This window comes from Hemiscyllium ocellatum, chromosome 25 (assembly GCF_020745735.1).
Source record: "Hemiscyllium ocellatum isolate sHemOce1 chromosome 25, sHemOce1.pat.X.cur, whole genome shotgun sequence".
Lineage (NCBI taxonomy): Eukaryota > Metazoa > Chordata > Chondrichthyes > Orectolobiformes > Hemiscylliidae > Hemiscyllium > Hemiscyllium ocellatum.
Genome location: NC_083425.1, coordinates 43,291,359 through 43,309,659, shown reverse-complemented (window position 1 = coordinate 43,309,659; position 18,301 = coordinate 43,291,359). Strand labels below are relative to the sequence as shown.

The 18,301-nt window shown below is 39.6% G+C and overlaps 1 protein-coding gene across 1 annotated transcript in view; it reads right to left on the bottom strand.

Moving 5' to 3' along the window:
• Positions 1-18,301, bottom strand: part of LOC132827850 (protein shisa-6-like) — a 516,347-nt gene that overhangs the window by 32,141 nt on the left and 465,905 nt on the right. Inside the window, exon 4 of the mRNA XM_060844599.1 lies at positions 6,678-6,740. Coding sequence (XP_060700582.1) covers positions 6,678-6,740 — 63 coding nt within the window. The remainder of the gene's footprint in view (positions 1-6,677; positions 6,741-18,301) is intronic.

The following is an 18,301-nucleotide window of genomic DNA, read 5'->3' as shown; positions in this document are numbered from 1 at the left end:
GAGTGGAAGGAGCAACAGCAAGGACCAGAGGCCGGACAGGAAGGTAAATTTAAAATAGATAAAAGTTTACTTCATGTATAGGTGGAGCGCACACTAAGCAGGAGCAGACATGGGACTGCTGGGTAAATGCAGTTTATATTTGGGTGGTTACTTTATCCGAACACTACTCGGGTAGTGTCTCCCACCCATCCTCCTCCTCTAACTAAAACAAAAAGTCTGTGCACTGGATTGGTAAGGTGACTAGTTTCTTTAATTTCTTTTAGGTTTACAGTAATCTCGTTGGGAATTTAGAATAGTGGGAATGGTGGTTAGGGCAGTTGAATGTTCCTCCTGCAGAATGTGGGAGGTAAGGGTCACCACTAGTGTCCCTGCTGACTGCATTTGCAGGAAATGCACCCAACTCCAGCTCCTCAAAAACCGTGTTAGGGAACTGAAGCTGGAGCTAGCTGAACTTTGGATCATTTGGGAGGCGAAGAGGGTTATTGAGAGAAGATGCAGGGAGGTCATCACACCTCAGGTGAAAAAAGAAGGTAGATGGGTTACTGTCAGGAGACAAAAAGGGAACCGCAGGCAGTGTGCAAGGATCCTCTGTGGCCATTCCCCTCAACAACAAATTTACCGTTTTGGATCCTGTTGGAGGGGGGAGGAATCGACTTACCAGGGATAAGCAATGGGGCACAGGTCTCTGGCACAGAGTCTGTCCCTGTTGCTCAGAAGGGAAGAGGAGCAGAGCATTCATCATTGGGGACTCCATAGTTGGGCAGACAGATAGGAGATTCTGTGGAGTGAGAGAGGGTGTGTTGCCTCCCAGGTGCCAGGATTCATGATGTTTCTGATCATGTTTTTGGGATCCTCGAGGGGGAGGCGGAGCAGCTCCAAGTCGTGGTCCACAGAGGCACAAACAACATAGGCAGGAAGAGAGATAGGGATTCAAGACAGAAATTCAGGGAGCTAGGATGGAAACTTAAAGCTAGAGCAAAGACAGTTAGTATCTTTGACTAGTTGTGGTGGCACGTGCTAGTGAGGTGAGGAATAGGGAGAGAGAGGAGTTGAACACATGGCTACAGGGATGGTGCAGGAGGAAGCATTTTGGATTCCTGGATAATTAGGGCTCTTTCTGGAGGAGGATGGTTTTCACATGAACCAGAGGGGTACCAGTATCCTGGGGGGGGGGGGGGGGGGGGGGGAATATTTGCGCATGTTCTTCAGGTAGATTTAAACTAGTTCAGCAGGGAATGGGAACCTAAATTGTAGTTCAAATCTCCAGGAGGTTGAGAGTAATGAGGTCAAAACTAAGATTTCAAGGTTGCAAGAAGGCACTGGCAAGCAAGAAGTTGGTTTGAAGTGTGTCTCCTTCAATGCCAGGAGCATCCAGAATAAGTTGGGTGAACTTGCAGCATTGGTACCTGGGATTTCAATGTTGTGGCCATTTCAGAGACATGAGTAGAGCAGGGATAGAAATGGTTATTGCAGTTTCCAGGATTTAAATGCTTCAGTAAGAACAAGAAAATGGTAAAGGCACGGCAGGTGGTGTCTGGTGGGGTGGGGGGCAGGTGACATTGTTAGTCAAGAACAGTATTATAGTTGCAAAAAGGACATTTGAGGACTCATCTACTGAGTTTGTATAAACTGAGATTAGATTTGATTCTCTACAGTATGGAAACAGGTCCTTTGGCCTAACAAGTCCACACTGACCTCCAAAGAGTAACCCACCCAGATCCATTCCCTTACCCTGTATTTACTCCTGACTAATGCACCTAACATTATGGGCAATTTAGCATGGCCAATTCACCAAACCTGCACATCTTTGGACTGTGGGAGGAAACCAGAGCACCAGGAGGAAACCCACGCAGACACGGGGAGAATGTGTAAACTCCACACAGTCACCCGAGGAGATTTACCAGAATGTTGCCTAGTATTGAGGGAAGGTCTTAAGGGGAAAGGCTGAGGACCTTGAGGCTGTTTTTGTTAGAGAGAAGGTTGAGAGGTGACTTAATTGAGACATATAAAATAATCAGAGGGTTATCCAGGTTGGACAGTGAGAGCCTTTTTCCTGGGGATGGTGATGGCTAGCGTGAGAGGACATAGCTTTAAATTGAGGGGTGAAAGATATAGGACAGATGTCAGAGGTAGTTTCTTTAATCTGAGAGTAGTAGGGACATGGAATGCACTGCCTGCCTATTTTAAGGGCATTTAAATGCTCATTGGATAGACATATGGACTAGAATAGAATAGGATAGGTTAGATGGGCTTCAGATTGTTTTTATAGGTTGACACAACATCGAGGGCAGAAGGGACTGTTCTGCGTTGTAATGTTCTATGTTCCATGTTACACAATTGCCTTCTCAAGGACAACTAGTTAGGGAAATAAATTATACCTATTTCAGCAATGTTCACATAGCACCAAAGGTATACTAAAAATACCTCTAGACCATTGAGGACACTCTTTGATATCAACACTGAGTGCTGTCAGTTCACGGCTGATCAAAGAAAAAGGATCAGAAATCACAGAATCACTCCCCACTTCCGGGGGTGGGGGTAGTGAGATCCAGAATGTCAGGAGAGGAGGAATATAAAACAGGGCGCCGCGCGTGTCACAAACAGAAATGCCCACACTGCCTATTTCTAATATTTTATGAAGCATTCTATCTATTTTTGTATTTTTTTTCACAAACTCAATTAATGAAGAGGCAGGCTTTCTATTGTCATGTCCATTACTACAATTCATCAAAATCTTTAAACACATCATTGACAACATTCTCCAACCATTAACATCCCCAATTTCACATCACAATGCCATCAGTCCTGCTGTCCACCATTCTTTTTAACTTTACTATATCTTACTCTGGGCTGGCTCAACCTTGTTGTCATATTTACAAAGTGTAAGATTAAAATGTTTCTTTCCATATCCCAAACCTTCATGTCTATTGCTGCAACTTTATTAATGTCTTTTGCTAATGGGCAACACACTGTGGGCCATGAAGATGTCCTTCCTTTTTTATATATGTCACATATATCATTGATCTATTTTATAAGTTTATTGTTCTCATTGTCCCTAAACCCTACATTCTTTAGTAGGAATATTCACCGGTGAAAAGATGTATGGGTAAACTCCCAAAGTAGTTTTAAAATAATTTGCTTATTTTCCCCAGGAAGTCCCTATTCCCTGATGCTATTATCATATCTTCAATAATTTGATTACAGAATTGAAAGGATTGATGAGATCCAGACATTGTAAAGTGTAAAACCACTGAATTCCCAAAAAGAATTTCCTTATTATGTACCATATCCAATTTCATTTGAGCCTTTTGTAGATATTGTTCAATAGAAATGGAACCACAACCATGTTGATAAAATGGTTTACGCCTGCTATTTCACATGAAATCATAACTCATTTCATTGACTTCAGTGTGCTGTCATCCTTATAACTGAAGCATATAGAACTCTTAAACTCCTTTACCTTACTCTGGTCTTCATCATTTAGAGAGCCCAGGTAATATTCTTACTAATGCACTCCACAAATTGTGGATTTGCACCTATTGTCCAATACAATGCAATTGAAAATCTAGGTATTCATTACTGGGCAAAATGTTGTGACCAGTACAATTCCTTCCAACTGATCTGTACCACCCTCTTCTCTTTCTGAAATTTGTGTCATGTGTCATTTGGAAAACCTTGTTTTTCAATTTAGTGCAATTCACTGCATAATGATACTTAAGGTCACATCTAAAGCACACATGATAGCCATTCCCTGTCATTCCTGGGGTTCATTCTTCTGTTATAGTTTCTCAGTATCTGTTGTCCCAGAGGGAACGTGCAAAAAGTTGGCACTCGAATCGCGTATATTTTAGAAGGATTCAGTGAATGAAGGGAGGCTGCAATTACAGACTGCAAGAAGGGAAAGCCAACAGTGAATACAATAGAAGCATCGGCTAAACATGTAAGACAGCAGCTAAGTTTTGTGGATTGGTAAAATTCGGTGAATATGTTAAAGGCCAGAAAATGCACTTAGAGTTTGAAAGGAGGTCCAGAAGTGCCTACTGTCCTAGGAAAAGATCGTAGACTTCGAAAAGGAACTTTGGGGGATCTTACAGTAGTCCAGAACGAGCGAGGAGTGTGAGTGAAGGTCATGGTTTGACAAAGACAAGAAACATAGAATATGATTGGGATGTCAAAAAAAAACAGGTGTCCTTTTGATTGAGTTGTATTAGTGGTTACGAACTGATAAGAGGTAATAGATGATGCCAAGTGAAGAATTGTGAAAAGCTGGAAAGAATTTGGTGTATGTATGGAGGTGCCAGATAGGTGATGACTAGCCTTACCACACAGATGAATATGCACAGAAAAAGTGCATCATGACAGAACGCATAACTATAAAGCCAGACTATGGAATGAACTACCAGAGGAAGTGGTAGAGGTTGATTAATTACAACATTTCAAAGGCAACTGGATGGCTATATAAATAGGGAAGGTTTAGAATGTCATGGGCCAAATGCTGGCAAATGGGTCTAAATTAATTTAGGATATCTGGTCGGCATGAATGAATTGGGTTGAAGAGTCTAGACTTGGGGAGGGGGAGGGGGGTCAAATATTAGAATCAATGATTCTACAGTCTGATGATTGGCCTTGGTCTTTTGGCAATATTCCTGGGAATGTAAACCAATTGATAAGAAAACATTTTTCCAAGTGAAACATTCAAAGGGGAGTCTTTTTGTGCTCCCATAAAGAAGCTAACAATATGAAAAGGAAACTGTAAAAATTAAACAAGTGTGTTCATGAGTTGAATAAAACATCAAGGATATGAAACTTCCTGTTGCAGCCTGTCCCATTGAAAGCAGATAGTATTTAATCCAAAGTAAACGCAGCAGTATTTTATTAGCATGACAACTAGCAGGCATTTTTATGATGCACATTAATGATCTTTTATTAGGAGATTCTGCATATTTTAAGCAATGGTTGATTGATAAAATTTTAAGTAACATAGATAAAAATTGTTCAGGATCCTTTAAATACATAGAAGTGTTCATCAAGCAGAACAAGACTGGAGTGGCCTTCAATTAACATTCTTTCATACAGCAGGTCAATTGCATCCAAATAGTTAGGACCAGATCCTCACAGAAAGATGATCCTAACTCAAAAGTGGAAACAAACCAGTTGAGAAGTTTGATTGGCCAATTGAACTGTTTGTGCACTTAGACCGGATCCAAAACTTGTTGGAACTGAATACCATATTAAATGTATTATGATTCGGAGACCAAGTATAAAATTTTATAAATTGAAATCAGGGAACTGTGCACTCAAGATCCAACCTTTAGTTATGCAGAAGATATTAAGTTAATCATTCTCAGTGATGCTTCATCCAGCAATCATCTAGATGGAAATTCCACAGGAAAATTAATCTTATTCTTAGTGGGAAAGAATAATCAGTTGTCCATTTATCAGAAAAGCCAAGAATACAAAAAAGATGGTTAAATGAGGAGTAGAAGATAAGTAAAAGTAAAGGAAATGGGAGTATACCAGTCTAATATTCTGAAGGAAACCTTATTTAACTGCTCATTGGAATGAAAAAAATGCCCATAGAATATTATATGGGAAATCATTCTATTCGGAACAATGTTCATTGGACAAAGGGTGATGCAGAGAAAAGTTTAATAATTGACCTTACTAATTTGAAGGAAACGTAGCAAAGAAAAGAGAGTTCTAAAAGAAAATTGGCTGAAACAAGTCACCAAATGTTCCTTTATTTCACAAAGTGAAATACTTGCTTAAGAAATTATTAGATGTCTTCAAAGAGGGATGTCTTGCATTCTGATAAGAACATGGAATATTGAGATGAGAATATGGAGTATTGTGTTACAAAAATATGAATATCATTTTTTCTTCAAACGCTTTTCTTTGACATGTAAAATACATTTTTGAAGAATGGGGATTATGGGATCAGCTAATGGTTGATAATGTATACCATAGGAGAAAAAAAACACATTTATTTCTATGGTTAATATTGGAAAGATTGGTACTAAACATTAGGAAAATTACAATTAATTGTATACTTATGCATATATTGAATGTGGAATGACAGTCTTAAGACTGAGGTGAGGAAGTCAATAAACTCTGACCACAAAAAGAAATATATGTGTGTATTGATTTCATTCTACCCAACTGCCTTTAAATGTACTAACACTAGCTATTTGTTAGAAAAATATGCTTCTACATTAGAGTCTATTGATTATCTTCTCATTCATTTTATTTATGTAACATGTGCATAAGTGGATGCTAGGTTTCTCTATATTACAGAAGTAACTCTCTTTCAAGTGTGACTCCTTAGCTGTAAAGTACTTTGAAACATCTCAAGGATAAATTACTACATCAAAGCAGTTAATTGTTACTTTGTTTAATATTAATGACCTTCACCCAGAGTGAGCATGAAGAAACAAAGATGACAAGGAGTAATAGTACAATTGTAAACGTAGTGTATTATCCAACTTTGATATGTATAAATTCTGAGTTTATGTTATGTATTTAAAGTAATGTAAAAACAGCCTTAATCTGTTGAATCAGCCAGTTCAGAGAATTTATGTCTGAACATTAACTTGTCATGTTAAAGGGTGAGTAATGAATGAAAAAATATAATTGAATCAGAGCCCTTTACCTCAACAATGCAAACACTTTATACTTACCATTTGTGGGAGTTCGAGTTGGACTGATCAGTCCTAAATGGTTATAATTGTGTTGATGATTACCTGCAACATAAAGAAACAAGGAGTAAAGATAAATATAAGCAATTTATATGTCTCCAAACATAATTTTAATTGTGCATGATTGGGAACAAACTTATGCAGCAAAATACAGACTCAATATTTGCACTATCACTGATTTATTGATTTTCGCATTATTGTTATAATTCACTTGTGATAGGAGCAAACAGAGAAAAGTTGCTTTTCCTTCAGTCATCGAGAAAGGTTCCCCTTTATGAACTAAGGTTCCTCGTTCAAATATAGGGGAAGGTTCATGTAGCTGGAAGGTTGATAATAGGACTTCCAGTTTAAGAGGAACAATAGAAAGAGTCAATAAGGGAAAGAGCACTTCAATATGGAGGTTTTCTCCCTTCAACATCTTAAACTGTTGTTTACTGCGGTGATAGGTGGGTGGGGGAGACCGTCAGTAGGGTGACCTGTAAATGGTTGTAAATTGGAGCATGTATGGTTGCCTGGAGCATGTCCCTCACCCTACCAGTCAGCAGACACATACTTCTGTCCCTCAGCAGAGCAGAAACTTGATCGCCAACTGGAAAATTTGAGTTGAACTCCTCTAATGGGGCACTGAGGATTGTATCAGTACTAATTGCTGGGTAATGCTGCTAACCTCGATCATGTCTTAAAAATGTCATGAGTGGGATAGATCTAGGGCTTGACATAACACCCAGAGGTAGATTACTCTGAATCTGGTTGAAGAAGGAGCATCGCTCCGAAAGCTAGTGTGCTTCCAATTAAAACTATTGGACTATAACCTGGTGTTGTGTGATTTTTAACTTTGTACACCCCAGTCCAACACTGGCATCTCCAAATCATGGTTGAAGAGTGACGGTGAAAATTGCAAATTTGCAAACTCCAGATCAACTTGGGTGGGTTGGGGTGGGGAGGATAGGGGGAGGGGTGGTGCAGAAGCATCATGAGCAATTCATAGTCTCTTGTAGCTGATCAAAGTAGAATATGTGTGAAATCATTATCACTTAACTGAACTCTATTGTTCAAACTGATTACCATAATAAGCACAGCACAGAATTGAGCAGATTTGTAATTGGAAGCAATGACAACAAGGAATAACATAATTAATAGCAGATTGCAACACACTGGTATCACAACATGAGCAGTTTGAATTTACACAACAAATGCAGCTACAACAATGTCACAGTGTATGGGAACTACATCCCCGACATAATCTTTAATTTAATCACTCAGACAGGGAGGTTTCAGCAGATCATTTAGTTGATATACAGTTGAACACTTTCACTCCTCTCCTTTTCTCGTGCTCAGTGCCTTGTGTGACAGCTCTGCTGCTGCAGCTCTTTAAACAGTTTGACACTGTTGATCTTGTTTACTTGCACCAGTAAAATTCGGCTCTTCTCTCCACGTTGTTGAAAAGTCTTATTACTTCACACTGTTATCAAATGTTCTTCCTTTGTTGCAATGTTTTCAATTGAAGATTCACTAAAAGGTGCAGAAGCGATCCTCAACAAGAAGATCAAGCCAGAATGGAAAGAAAACTGAATCAGAGGCATAATCAACACGCCAACTTTCTGACCCTGCACTTGGTTCCAGTAGTGATGTTTGCCTAATGCGTTTCTTCATATGGTAAATCCATTTGCAGCTTAACAAGGTCTGTGAACCATCAGAATAAATACTATTTATCTGTTGGAAGTGATCATGGTCATTTTTCAGTTTATACTAATTTCTGAACTATCAGAGATTGCATTCTCAAAGTTTTGCCAGAAGGTAATTTACACAAATCCCACTCCAACTGTTACTGGGGTGCTGCATTGACATGGGCATTGTTCTATGAATACGAACAATGCATAAGAACAAGGCTTTTTTTGGGATTATGCATGATGAAGAGGAGGGAAAATGTCTGAAAAATATTCAGGCTAGCATACATTCCTCATTTAATAGGGTCAAAACACATAATTTGGCCATTAATGTCATTGTGATTGTGGGATCTTGCTATGCATAATTTGACTGCCATGTTTCCTTATAGTACAATAGTAAGTACACTTCAAATGCAATTGTTAATGAAGTCCTTTAGGTAGTGCCAAAATTGTAACACTTACAAAAAATTCAAGTAGAATCATAGAATTTTACAGGAAGAAGAGGACCATTCGATCTATCATGTCTGTGTGGATTCCCAAAATACTACCCAGCTACCTCCTTTTTCATCCTTATTTTCTTCTCAATATCTTTTGTCATCCAGGGTATTCTAGCTTTAGATACCCTAGATTTATTTCTCATGGCTATGTACCTAGCTTGCACCCTATTCATCTCTCTTTTGAAATTCTCCCATTTTTCACCCATGTTTGTTCTTTCTTAACATCTCAATTTCTTTATATTTCCTTACAAAATGAAGGGTTATGCCTGAAATGTTAATTTTCTAGCTCCTCAGATGCTGTGCCCTTTCCAGTGCCACAGTATCGATTCTTTCTTTACAAGATTACTGGCAAAATTACTTTGTCGCTGACTTTTTGAAATTGACTCATTTCATTCCTGATAAAGGGTTTTTGCCCGAAACATTAATTTTCCTGCTCCTCGGATGCTGCCTGACCTGCTGTGCTTTTCCAGCACCACTCTAATCTTGACTCTAATCTCCAGCATCTGCAGTACTCACTTTCGCCTCATTTAATGGATGTCTAACAGTAGTCAGCCATGCTGCTGGGCTAACTTTACACAATAACCAAAATGGTCTGCAAAGAACAGTTTCAAAATGTGTTTTTATGAAAATAATAAAAGAACACATTCAACGATATTTCAGTCAATTGAACACATAATTGTACTTACATCCATTGATAAGTATTGTGAACCAGAATGTTGTGAGAACCTCTCTCTAAACATTCTGAGGAAGCGTCACTGGACTATGATTTCTCTTCACAGATGCTACCAGACCTGTTGAGCTTTTCCACCAACTTCAGTTTTTGTTTCAAAATTACACCATCAGCAATTCTTTGAGTTTTTATTCCCTCTAAACATACTTTGCCAAAAGACAATTCATGCTCATTTAATATCTATTTCTGCCAAGTCACTTGCTGCCCTCCTTGAAGTACCTCATCTGTATTTAAACAGTCTTTTTGTAGTACAGAAAGTGAGTATCAGTGAATATTGTTGAACTTTTCTGTTGTATAATCATCAGGACATAAGCAAAAATGCAAATTTCAAAAGGCGCAACAATTGGACGTAGGGACCTGCATCTTGTCCAAGTACTTCACACTTTTTTAGTTAAATAAAAGCTTGGAAGAATACTAGTTTGCTGGACAACTCTCCATGGCAACCCTTAACTTTTCTGAGTGACTTGCCAACCAGTCAGCTTCTTCTTCCATGCTGTTGGTCCCTTTGAAATTTGGTTCCTGGCCTGATGAGTGCAATCTCACAGGGGAGTGATTTCTTCTCTTCCATGCAACAATGTTTTTCCTGCAGATTGCGAGGTTGATAATAACCAGAAAGAAATCCATTGATAAAGCTTGTTAAAACCATTGTAAACTGAAGGCCCAGCACATACCACATTGAATAGGGAATGTAAATATTCCTTCAGTGTTTCTGCAGAACCGTTATACCCCAGATTGAACTCTCTACAGCCTAGTATCATTCCTCTTCTATCTCCCCCTTATTGTCTCCCTTGTCTTCATTCAATGGATTTTGATTGTTTCTCTCTGGTGCTGTCCCTCAGCCAAATGAAAATTCTGCCTTAGGAGTCTTTAACACATCTTTGTCTTATCCCTCTAAGATAGAGTTAACGCGAGATTCAGAAGCTGGGTGACAAAAATTGTAAATCATAAATCTTTTATGAAGTTTAGCCTGTTATATTTTCAATGTCATACAAACTCTTACACAATAATGCCTTAGAATGGAAGACTTAAAACATTAAGAATACTTTACAATTAGTCCCATATGCAAGAATATTGCAGAGGTGGTCCACGGAAGCAAAGAGTGATTCTTTCACAATAATGTTCTGGTACAAATGATTTTTGTTAACAAGAGAGGTCATAAATCGCAACAAAAAAACTAATTGCAGGTACATTTCTGAATCTGACCTCAGGTCATAAATAAAAACGATTGATGGAACATAACCTGAAGTAATTACTGTCTGAATCACATCAGTCATCATTGGTTCTGTGTGAGCACACATATTGGGTTTCCTTGTGTGTGTTTTTTGACTTTTAATATGGAAAGAGAAATCAAAGCATTATTTGCTTTATTTTCTTGTCTGCTAAAAATGTGTTACAACATGCAATTTGCCATAAGGGTATATTTTTTAATTGAACAAAGCTAGTTTTATGCTTCTTATTAATTACTTTGTGGTGGTGTCTTTATTGTTGATACATCTTGAATCACCTGACACTTTCTGCTTCATGAAACATTTTCAGAGTCACAAAGTCATTGAGATGTACAGCATGGAAACAGACCCTTCAGTCCAACTCGTCCATGCCGACCAGATATCCTAAAGTAATCTAGTCCCAGTTGCAGAGAGTCGGTCCATATCCCTCTAAACCCTTCCTATTCATATACCCATCCAGGTGCCTTTTAAATGCTGTAATTGTACCAGCTTCCACCACTTCCTCTGGCAGCTCGTTCCATACATGCACAACCCTCTGTGAGAAAAAGCTGCCCCTTAGGTCCCTTTTAAATTTTTCCCACCTCACCATAAACCTATGCCGTCTAGCTCTGGACTCCTCCACCCCAGGGAAAATACCTTGTCTATTTATCCTATTCATGCCCCTCATGATTTTATAAACCTCTATATGGTCACCCCTCAGTGTCCAACACTTTAGTTGATTAATTTATTTTTACAATATTTGGTAGGCAGATTAGAACGAAAGTGAGGGCAGTGCTGAAACCCTTTAACAGAGGAATATGACCGAATTTATTGAGGGCAGTAAATATGTGACTAGATGCTTACAATGGTACAAGGAAGTCATGTTGAAAACCTTGTTACTTGACAATTGGAGTGCCTCATGTTGAAGACAGGTCACATGATGAATGGTCCATACAGAATTAAAAGTCAGTTACCAGTTAAAACAAAGGTGCAAGCTGTATGGATGAGATCATGGACTGCCTTTGTGCTGCCACTTGAGTCCCTCATAACTGAATCCACACATCAACACTTTGCTAATTTTAACTAAACATCATATTTGTTCGTATTTCTTTTGAGGTCCATCAACCCAGACACCAGCATAAGTTGGGAACTCCCACCCTCTCATGAAATATTGTCTGCAGTTGTTTCTCACACTGTTTTATCACAATAAAGTTGCAGGGTTTGAATGTTGATGTGTAATTGAATGACAGCAAATGACTTCAGAGGCATCCATGCTAAAGTGGATCTTTGTTGTTGAAAGTTTTCCAGAAAAGCCAGTGGATTGTATACAGAGCATTGTCCGTTTCAGATAAAAGATAGGTCTCCTTTCTACAATACATGAAGGGGGTCCTGTGGCACAATGGGTTGCATCTTTGCCTCTGAGCCAGAAGCTCTGAATACTCAAAGGGTGTTCGTAACAAGGCCATACAGGTTGTGTGTTAATGTATAAATTCTTTCAACATATGAAAATGATAGATGGCAAGAATGGGAGCCATTTCTTGTCATTCATGTGATGCAAACAAAATCAGAAACTCTGTCATCACTATTCATAGTTTCTGGACAAAAATATACATGGAAGAGTGCATGTTGTCACAAGAACTTGGACTCCTTGAGTATTGGTTGACTCTGATGGTTGATCAGCCAGTTTGGTCCAACAATATCTATCCCCGTTCTGGGTGGAGTGGATTTGGGTCCTGTCTCTTTGCCCTCAGTATTGTGGAGGGTGTGGGACTGTGGATCAGTCCTGCCTTAGAGGAGAGAATTGCTGCAACAATGAGGGCATCACGGTGACACTCTGAATAATCTTTGATCAATATTACTCAATACTGGAGTGCCAACACATTGAGTTCATTTAATCATGATGTAGATGTGAGGAGGTCTCACATCCATATGAGAGCAATCTTGAATACTATGCAATACCACTTTGAAGATATCTCCTCAAATGTTCACTGTGTCAGGAAGAGATATAAGCACTCAAGGTTTCTGCCAACTTAACTAGTGCATGTGTCTGTACACATGACAGTGCACATTGCAAATCCAAACAACTAGAAGAATGCACAGTATTCTTTCCATCAAACGAAAGACCATGGAGGTTATGAATTATTCCCATCCCAAATGAATTATAGAGACATAAGCTAAAGAAGAGGCTGTTCTCCTTTTCAGTCTGCACTTACTTATCTACACTAGTCCCAGTAACTAGTAGCAGACCCACTGCTTTGAATGTTACATCATTTCAAGTGCTCATCCACATACTTTTTAAAGGTTGTGAGTTTTCCTGCCTCGCCTACCACCCAGGCAGCGCATTCCAGATTCCCGCTACCCTCTGGGTGAAAATATTTTCTGCAAATTCTCTCTAATCTCCTTTCACCTAATTAAGCCCCGTCATTACCCTTCAACGTAGGGGGACTGTTGTTTCCTCTCCACCTTGTCCCTGCCCCATAATTATACACACTCCACCAAGTCCACCTAAGCGTTTGCTTCTCTAAAATAAATAACTTGAGCTGACCCAGAGTCTTTTCAGAGTTGAAATGTTCCAACCCAGGTAATATCCTGGTGAATCTCCTTTTGCTGCAAATGTGTTGCTGGTCAAAGCACAGCAGGCCAGGCAGCATCTCAGGAATAGAGAATTCGACGTTTCGAGCATAAGCCCTTCATCAGGAATAAGCCTGATGAAGGGCTTATGCTCGAAACGTCGAATTCTCTATTCCTGAGATGCTGCCTGGCCTGCTGTGCTTTGACCAGCAACACATTTGCAGCTGTGATCTCCAGCATCTGCAGACCTCATTTTTTACTCGAATCTCCTTTTGCCCCTTCCATTGCAATCACATCTTTCCAATAATGTGGTGACCAGAGCCATACATGGTACACCAACTGTAGTTGAACAAAAGTCCTGTAAGCTTCAACATAACCTTCCTGCTTTTATAATCTATGCCATGACTGATAAAGGCAAGTGTTTTCTATGACTTTATAACTATCCTATCAACCTGCCTTATCACCTTCAAGGATCTGTGGACAAGCACCCCAAAATCCCTCTGTTCTTCTGAGTTTCCTATTGTCCTGTCATTCATTGAGTACTCCCTTGTCTTGTTACTTCTTACATTGTGCATGACCTCAAATGTTCAAGGGTTAAAGTCCATCTGCCACTGATTTGACCACCTGACCAAAGCATCTATATCTTCCTATAACCTAAGATCTTCTTCCTTGCTATAAGTAACAAGCTAATTGGCATAGGATCAACAAAATTAAAGAGGTAAACACAGGGTTCAAAGATTGGTATGGGAGAAATGGGTTCGGATTTTCAGGATATGGCACCAGTATTGGGGAAGAAGGGAGATGCTTCGATGGGACAGTCTCCACCAGAATCATGCTGGGACCAGAACCCTGGTGAAATGCATAACTAGAGCTCAGGTTAGGGCTTTAAACTAAATAGTGGATGTGGGGTGGGGTTTCAGTTACGTGGAAAATTATAAAATCAAAGGTAAAGGAGAAGGTAAGATTGCTAGTTAGCGATTGTTACCAGAAAATAAAAGGGGTATGCAGATTGCGTGAACTTCACATTGTACCAACAAATCACAAAAGTGTAGGGAAATTCAATAATAGAACAAACGTTAAGACTTTGCAACTTAATGGATGAAGCATTTGGAATAAGGTAGATGAATTGATGCTGCAAATTGAGGTAAATGAATATAATCTCACAGTCATTACAGAAACATGGTTACAAGGAGATCAAAACTGAGAACTTAATATTCAGGAATATTTGACCTTTCAGAGAGATAGGGGCATGGAAAATATGATGGTGGCAGTATTGTTATTAAACGATGAAATTAAGAGAATTGTGGGAGATGGTCAAGGGTCAGATGATGTACATTTGGATGAAGGTTGTAAACAGCAATAGAATGAAGACATTAGTAGGGACAGTGTACAGACCCCCAAACAATAGCCACTCTGTGGGAAAGGCTATAAATCAACAAATAATAGGAGTATGAGAAATGAAAAGAGCAATAATCATGGGTGACTTTAATCTTCTTGTCAATGAGGTTAATCAAATTCATACAGTATATTAAGGATAATGTCCCATAGCAATATGTCATGAAGACATCAGGGTGCAGGATATCTTGAATCAAGTAATGGGTAATGAGGCAAGTTTAATAAATAACCTCTGAGCAAAAAAATCTCCTCAGGACTAGTGATCATAATATGATAGAATTTAATATTCAATTTGAGAGTGAGAAACCTGGGTTGGAAACAACTGTGTTTGATGTAAATAAAGGGAATTACAATGAAATTAGGGTAGAGTTAGCTGAAGTGGCCTGCACAGATAGATTAGCAGAAAGGACAGTAAACAAATAGTGGAAGACATTTAAGGGGGTAATACATGTCTCTCAGATAAAAATACATTCCATTAAGGAGGAAAGATTCTAAGAGAGGGATAAACCAACTATGGCTAACCAAGGGTGTTAAAGAGAGCATTAAGTTGAACAAAAAAGCAGATAAGGAGGCAACGATAGCCTTGAAGAGTGGTAAAAAGTTTGGACAAGTGCCAGAGGATTGGAAAATTGCCAATCTGACACCATTATTCAAAAAGGAAGGAAGCAAAAAGTGGATAACAATAGGCTAATTTTCAAACTTCTATTGTTCAAAAAGTACTGGACTCAATAGCAGAACATTTGGAAAGTCATAATCTAAACAAGCAGAGTCAGCATGGCTTCATGAAAGGAAAATCATGTCTGACTAATTTATTAGAGATTTTTTTGAGGAAGTCTCAACCGGAGTTGATTGAGTGGATATGTTTTAATTGGATTTCCAGAAAGCATTCAACAAAGTATAATCACAAAAGGGGTAAGTCATAAAACAAGAGCCTATCATGATGGAGGTAGTATATTGGTGTGGATAGAGATTTAACTAATGGGAAGTAAACAGTGAGTGGGTACATGAATGTACTGTAGGCAAATTTGAAGACGGTACAAATATAGATAGAAAGGCAAGTTTCAAGAGGGATACAAACTGTTGACTAAGAGATATTGCTAGTTTCAGTAAGTGGGAAAATGTTGGCAAATGGAGTATAATATGGGGAAATTTGAAGCTATTCAGCTTGGAAGGGAGAATAATAGGACAGAAAATTATTTAAATAAAGAAAAATGGCAGCAAGCTGCAACATAAGGGGATTTGGGAGTACTTGTACACAAAGCCCAGCCCCAGTCGGTAATCAGGAAGGCTAATGCAATGTTGGTCCTTTTCTCAGGGGGTTGGAGTATGAGAGTAGGGAATTCTGCAGCTTTCCAAGGCACTGGTGAGACTACATGTGGAGAACTGTGAGCAGTTTTGGTCCCCTTAAAGAAGGACATCATTTCATTGGAGGCAGTTCAGAAAAGGTTAACTAGGCTGATCTCTGGAATGGCAGGATAGTCTAATGACGAAATGCTAAACAGGTTGGGACAAAAATACCGTGCAAGAACTGGAACAAACACTACATTGGACAAACAGCAGAACACTAGCCACCAGGATACATGAACACCAACTAGCCACAAAACGACATGACCCTCTCTCACTAGTATCTTTACATACAGATAAGGAAGGACAACACATTCATCCTCGGACAAGCCAAACAGAGACATGCACGAGAATTCCTAGAAGCATGGCATTCCACCTGGAACTCTATCAACAAACACATTGACCACCTCCTGAGAAAAAGAACAGGAAATGACATCACCACAGGAAATGACATCACCAACCCAAAGAAACCCAAACATATAAATAGAAAGCAGGAATCATCAGCAGTGCTTGCCCAGACGCCCACTGAAGATGTTACTTAGTAGGGGACGAAACATCTGGAAATGAACCTTCTATCTCAGCGAGCAAACCTACATCCAGAGATTGGGACTGTCTCTGGAGTTTCGAAGAATGAGAGGTGAACGCACTGAAACATATAGGATTCTTAGGGGGCTTGGCAGGGCAAATGCTGGAAGCATGATTCCCCTCATGGAAAGTATATGAGCAGAGGGCATAGTCTCAGAATAGAGGGGTGCTAGTTTAAGACTGATGTTTGTGGGATTGGGGATTGGTATTAGACAGGATTGGTTAGACTGGGATTGGGGGGATGGTGTCGGATGGGTTTGGGGGTCGGTGTTGGATGGGGTTGGGAGGGGTGCGGTTGGGGCGCGGTGTAGGACGGTGTTTGTGAATCTTTGGAACCCCTTGCCACAGAGAGCTGTAGGGGCAGAGTCCTTGTGCATGTTTAAGTCTGAGATGTCCAGGCTCATGATCAGTAGGGGAATCAAGGGATACAGAGAATACACAGGACAGTGGATGTGAGGAATGTTGGATCAGCCATGGTGCTATTGAAGGCTCAAAGGGCTGAATGGCCTACTCCTGTTCCTATTTCTTATCCTTAACCACTTGACAAATCCTTGTGCCATCTGCAAACTTTGTTATTATACCTCAATTCCCCACAATTTCATTTATATAATTTATATACCTCCAATTACACAAACAGCCTCCTACCTCTCAGCCAATTTTGGATCTATCTTGCCAAGTTATGCAGGATCCCATATGCTTTTACCTTCTTTATCATTCTCCCATGTGGGCCCTTGTCAAAGGCTTTGCAGAAAGCCATATAAATTACATTAATCACACTTACCTCATCTACACACCTAGTCACCGGAACAATTCAGTCAAATTTGTTAGGTGTGACCACAATCTCACAAAGCCATACTAATTATTCCTGATCAAACATTACCTTTCCTAGGAAGATTAGTTCTTTCCTTTAGAACTCTCTCAAATAGTTTCCCTTTTGGAGTTTTATTGATGTGAGACTCTCTGGTCTGTAAATCCCCGGTTTATCCCAACTACCCTTCTTGAAAAGTTGAATCACATTAGCTGTCCTCCAGTTGTGGCCAGAGAGGAATAAACAATTTGTGTCAGAGCTACTGTGCATTTCTGTCTAACCTCTTAGAGCAACCTGGGATATATCATCTGGTCCTGGGGGTATTTCCACTTTCAAGCCTGCAAAACCTCCATGTTAATCTGCTCAAGAATCTCACAGTCTCTCTCACCAAATTCTGTATCTACATTGTCCTTCTCCTGGATGAGGATAGAGTTAAGCACTGGTCTACACCCACCCACCCCCCACCCCCTCCCCCCCACACACAGCCCACCTAAAATGTCCTCCACACACAGACTGCTCTTTTGGTCACTAACTGGCCTTACTTTTTCTCTAGTTATCCTCCTTCCTTTAATATACTTGTAGAATATCTTGGGATCCTGTCTAATTTGACCCATCAATCTTTTTTCATTGCCACCTTTTTGCTCTCCAAATATTTCTTAACATCTCCCCCCGGCACTTTTTCATACTCCATAAGAGCCTCTTGGTTTGTGCCCTTGCACCTGCTAAGAGCCTCTCTTTTCCTTCTGATCCCCGGCTTGAATATTCCCTGACAGGGTTCTCTGGAGGAAAGGAAGAGGGCTTCAG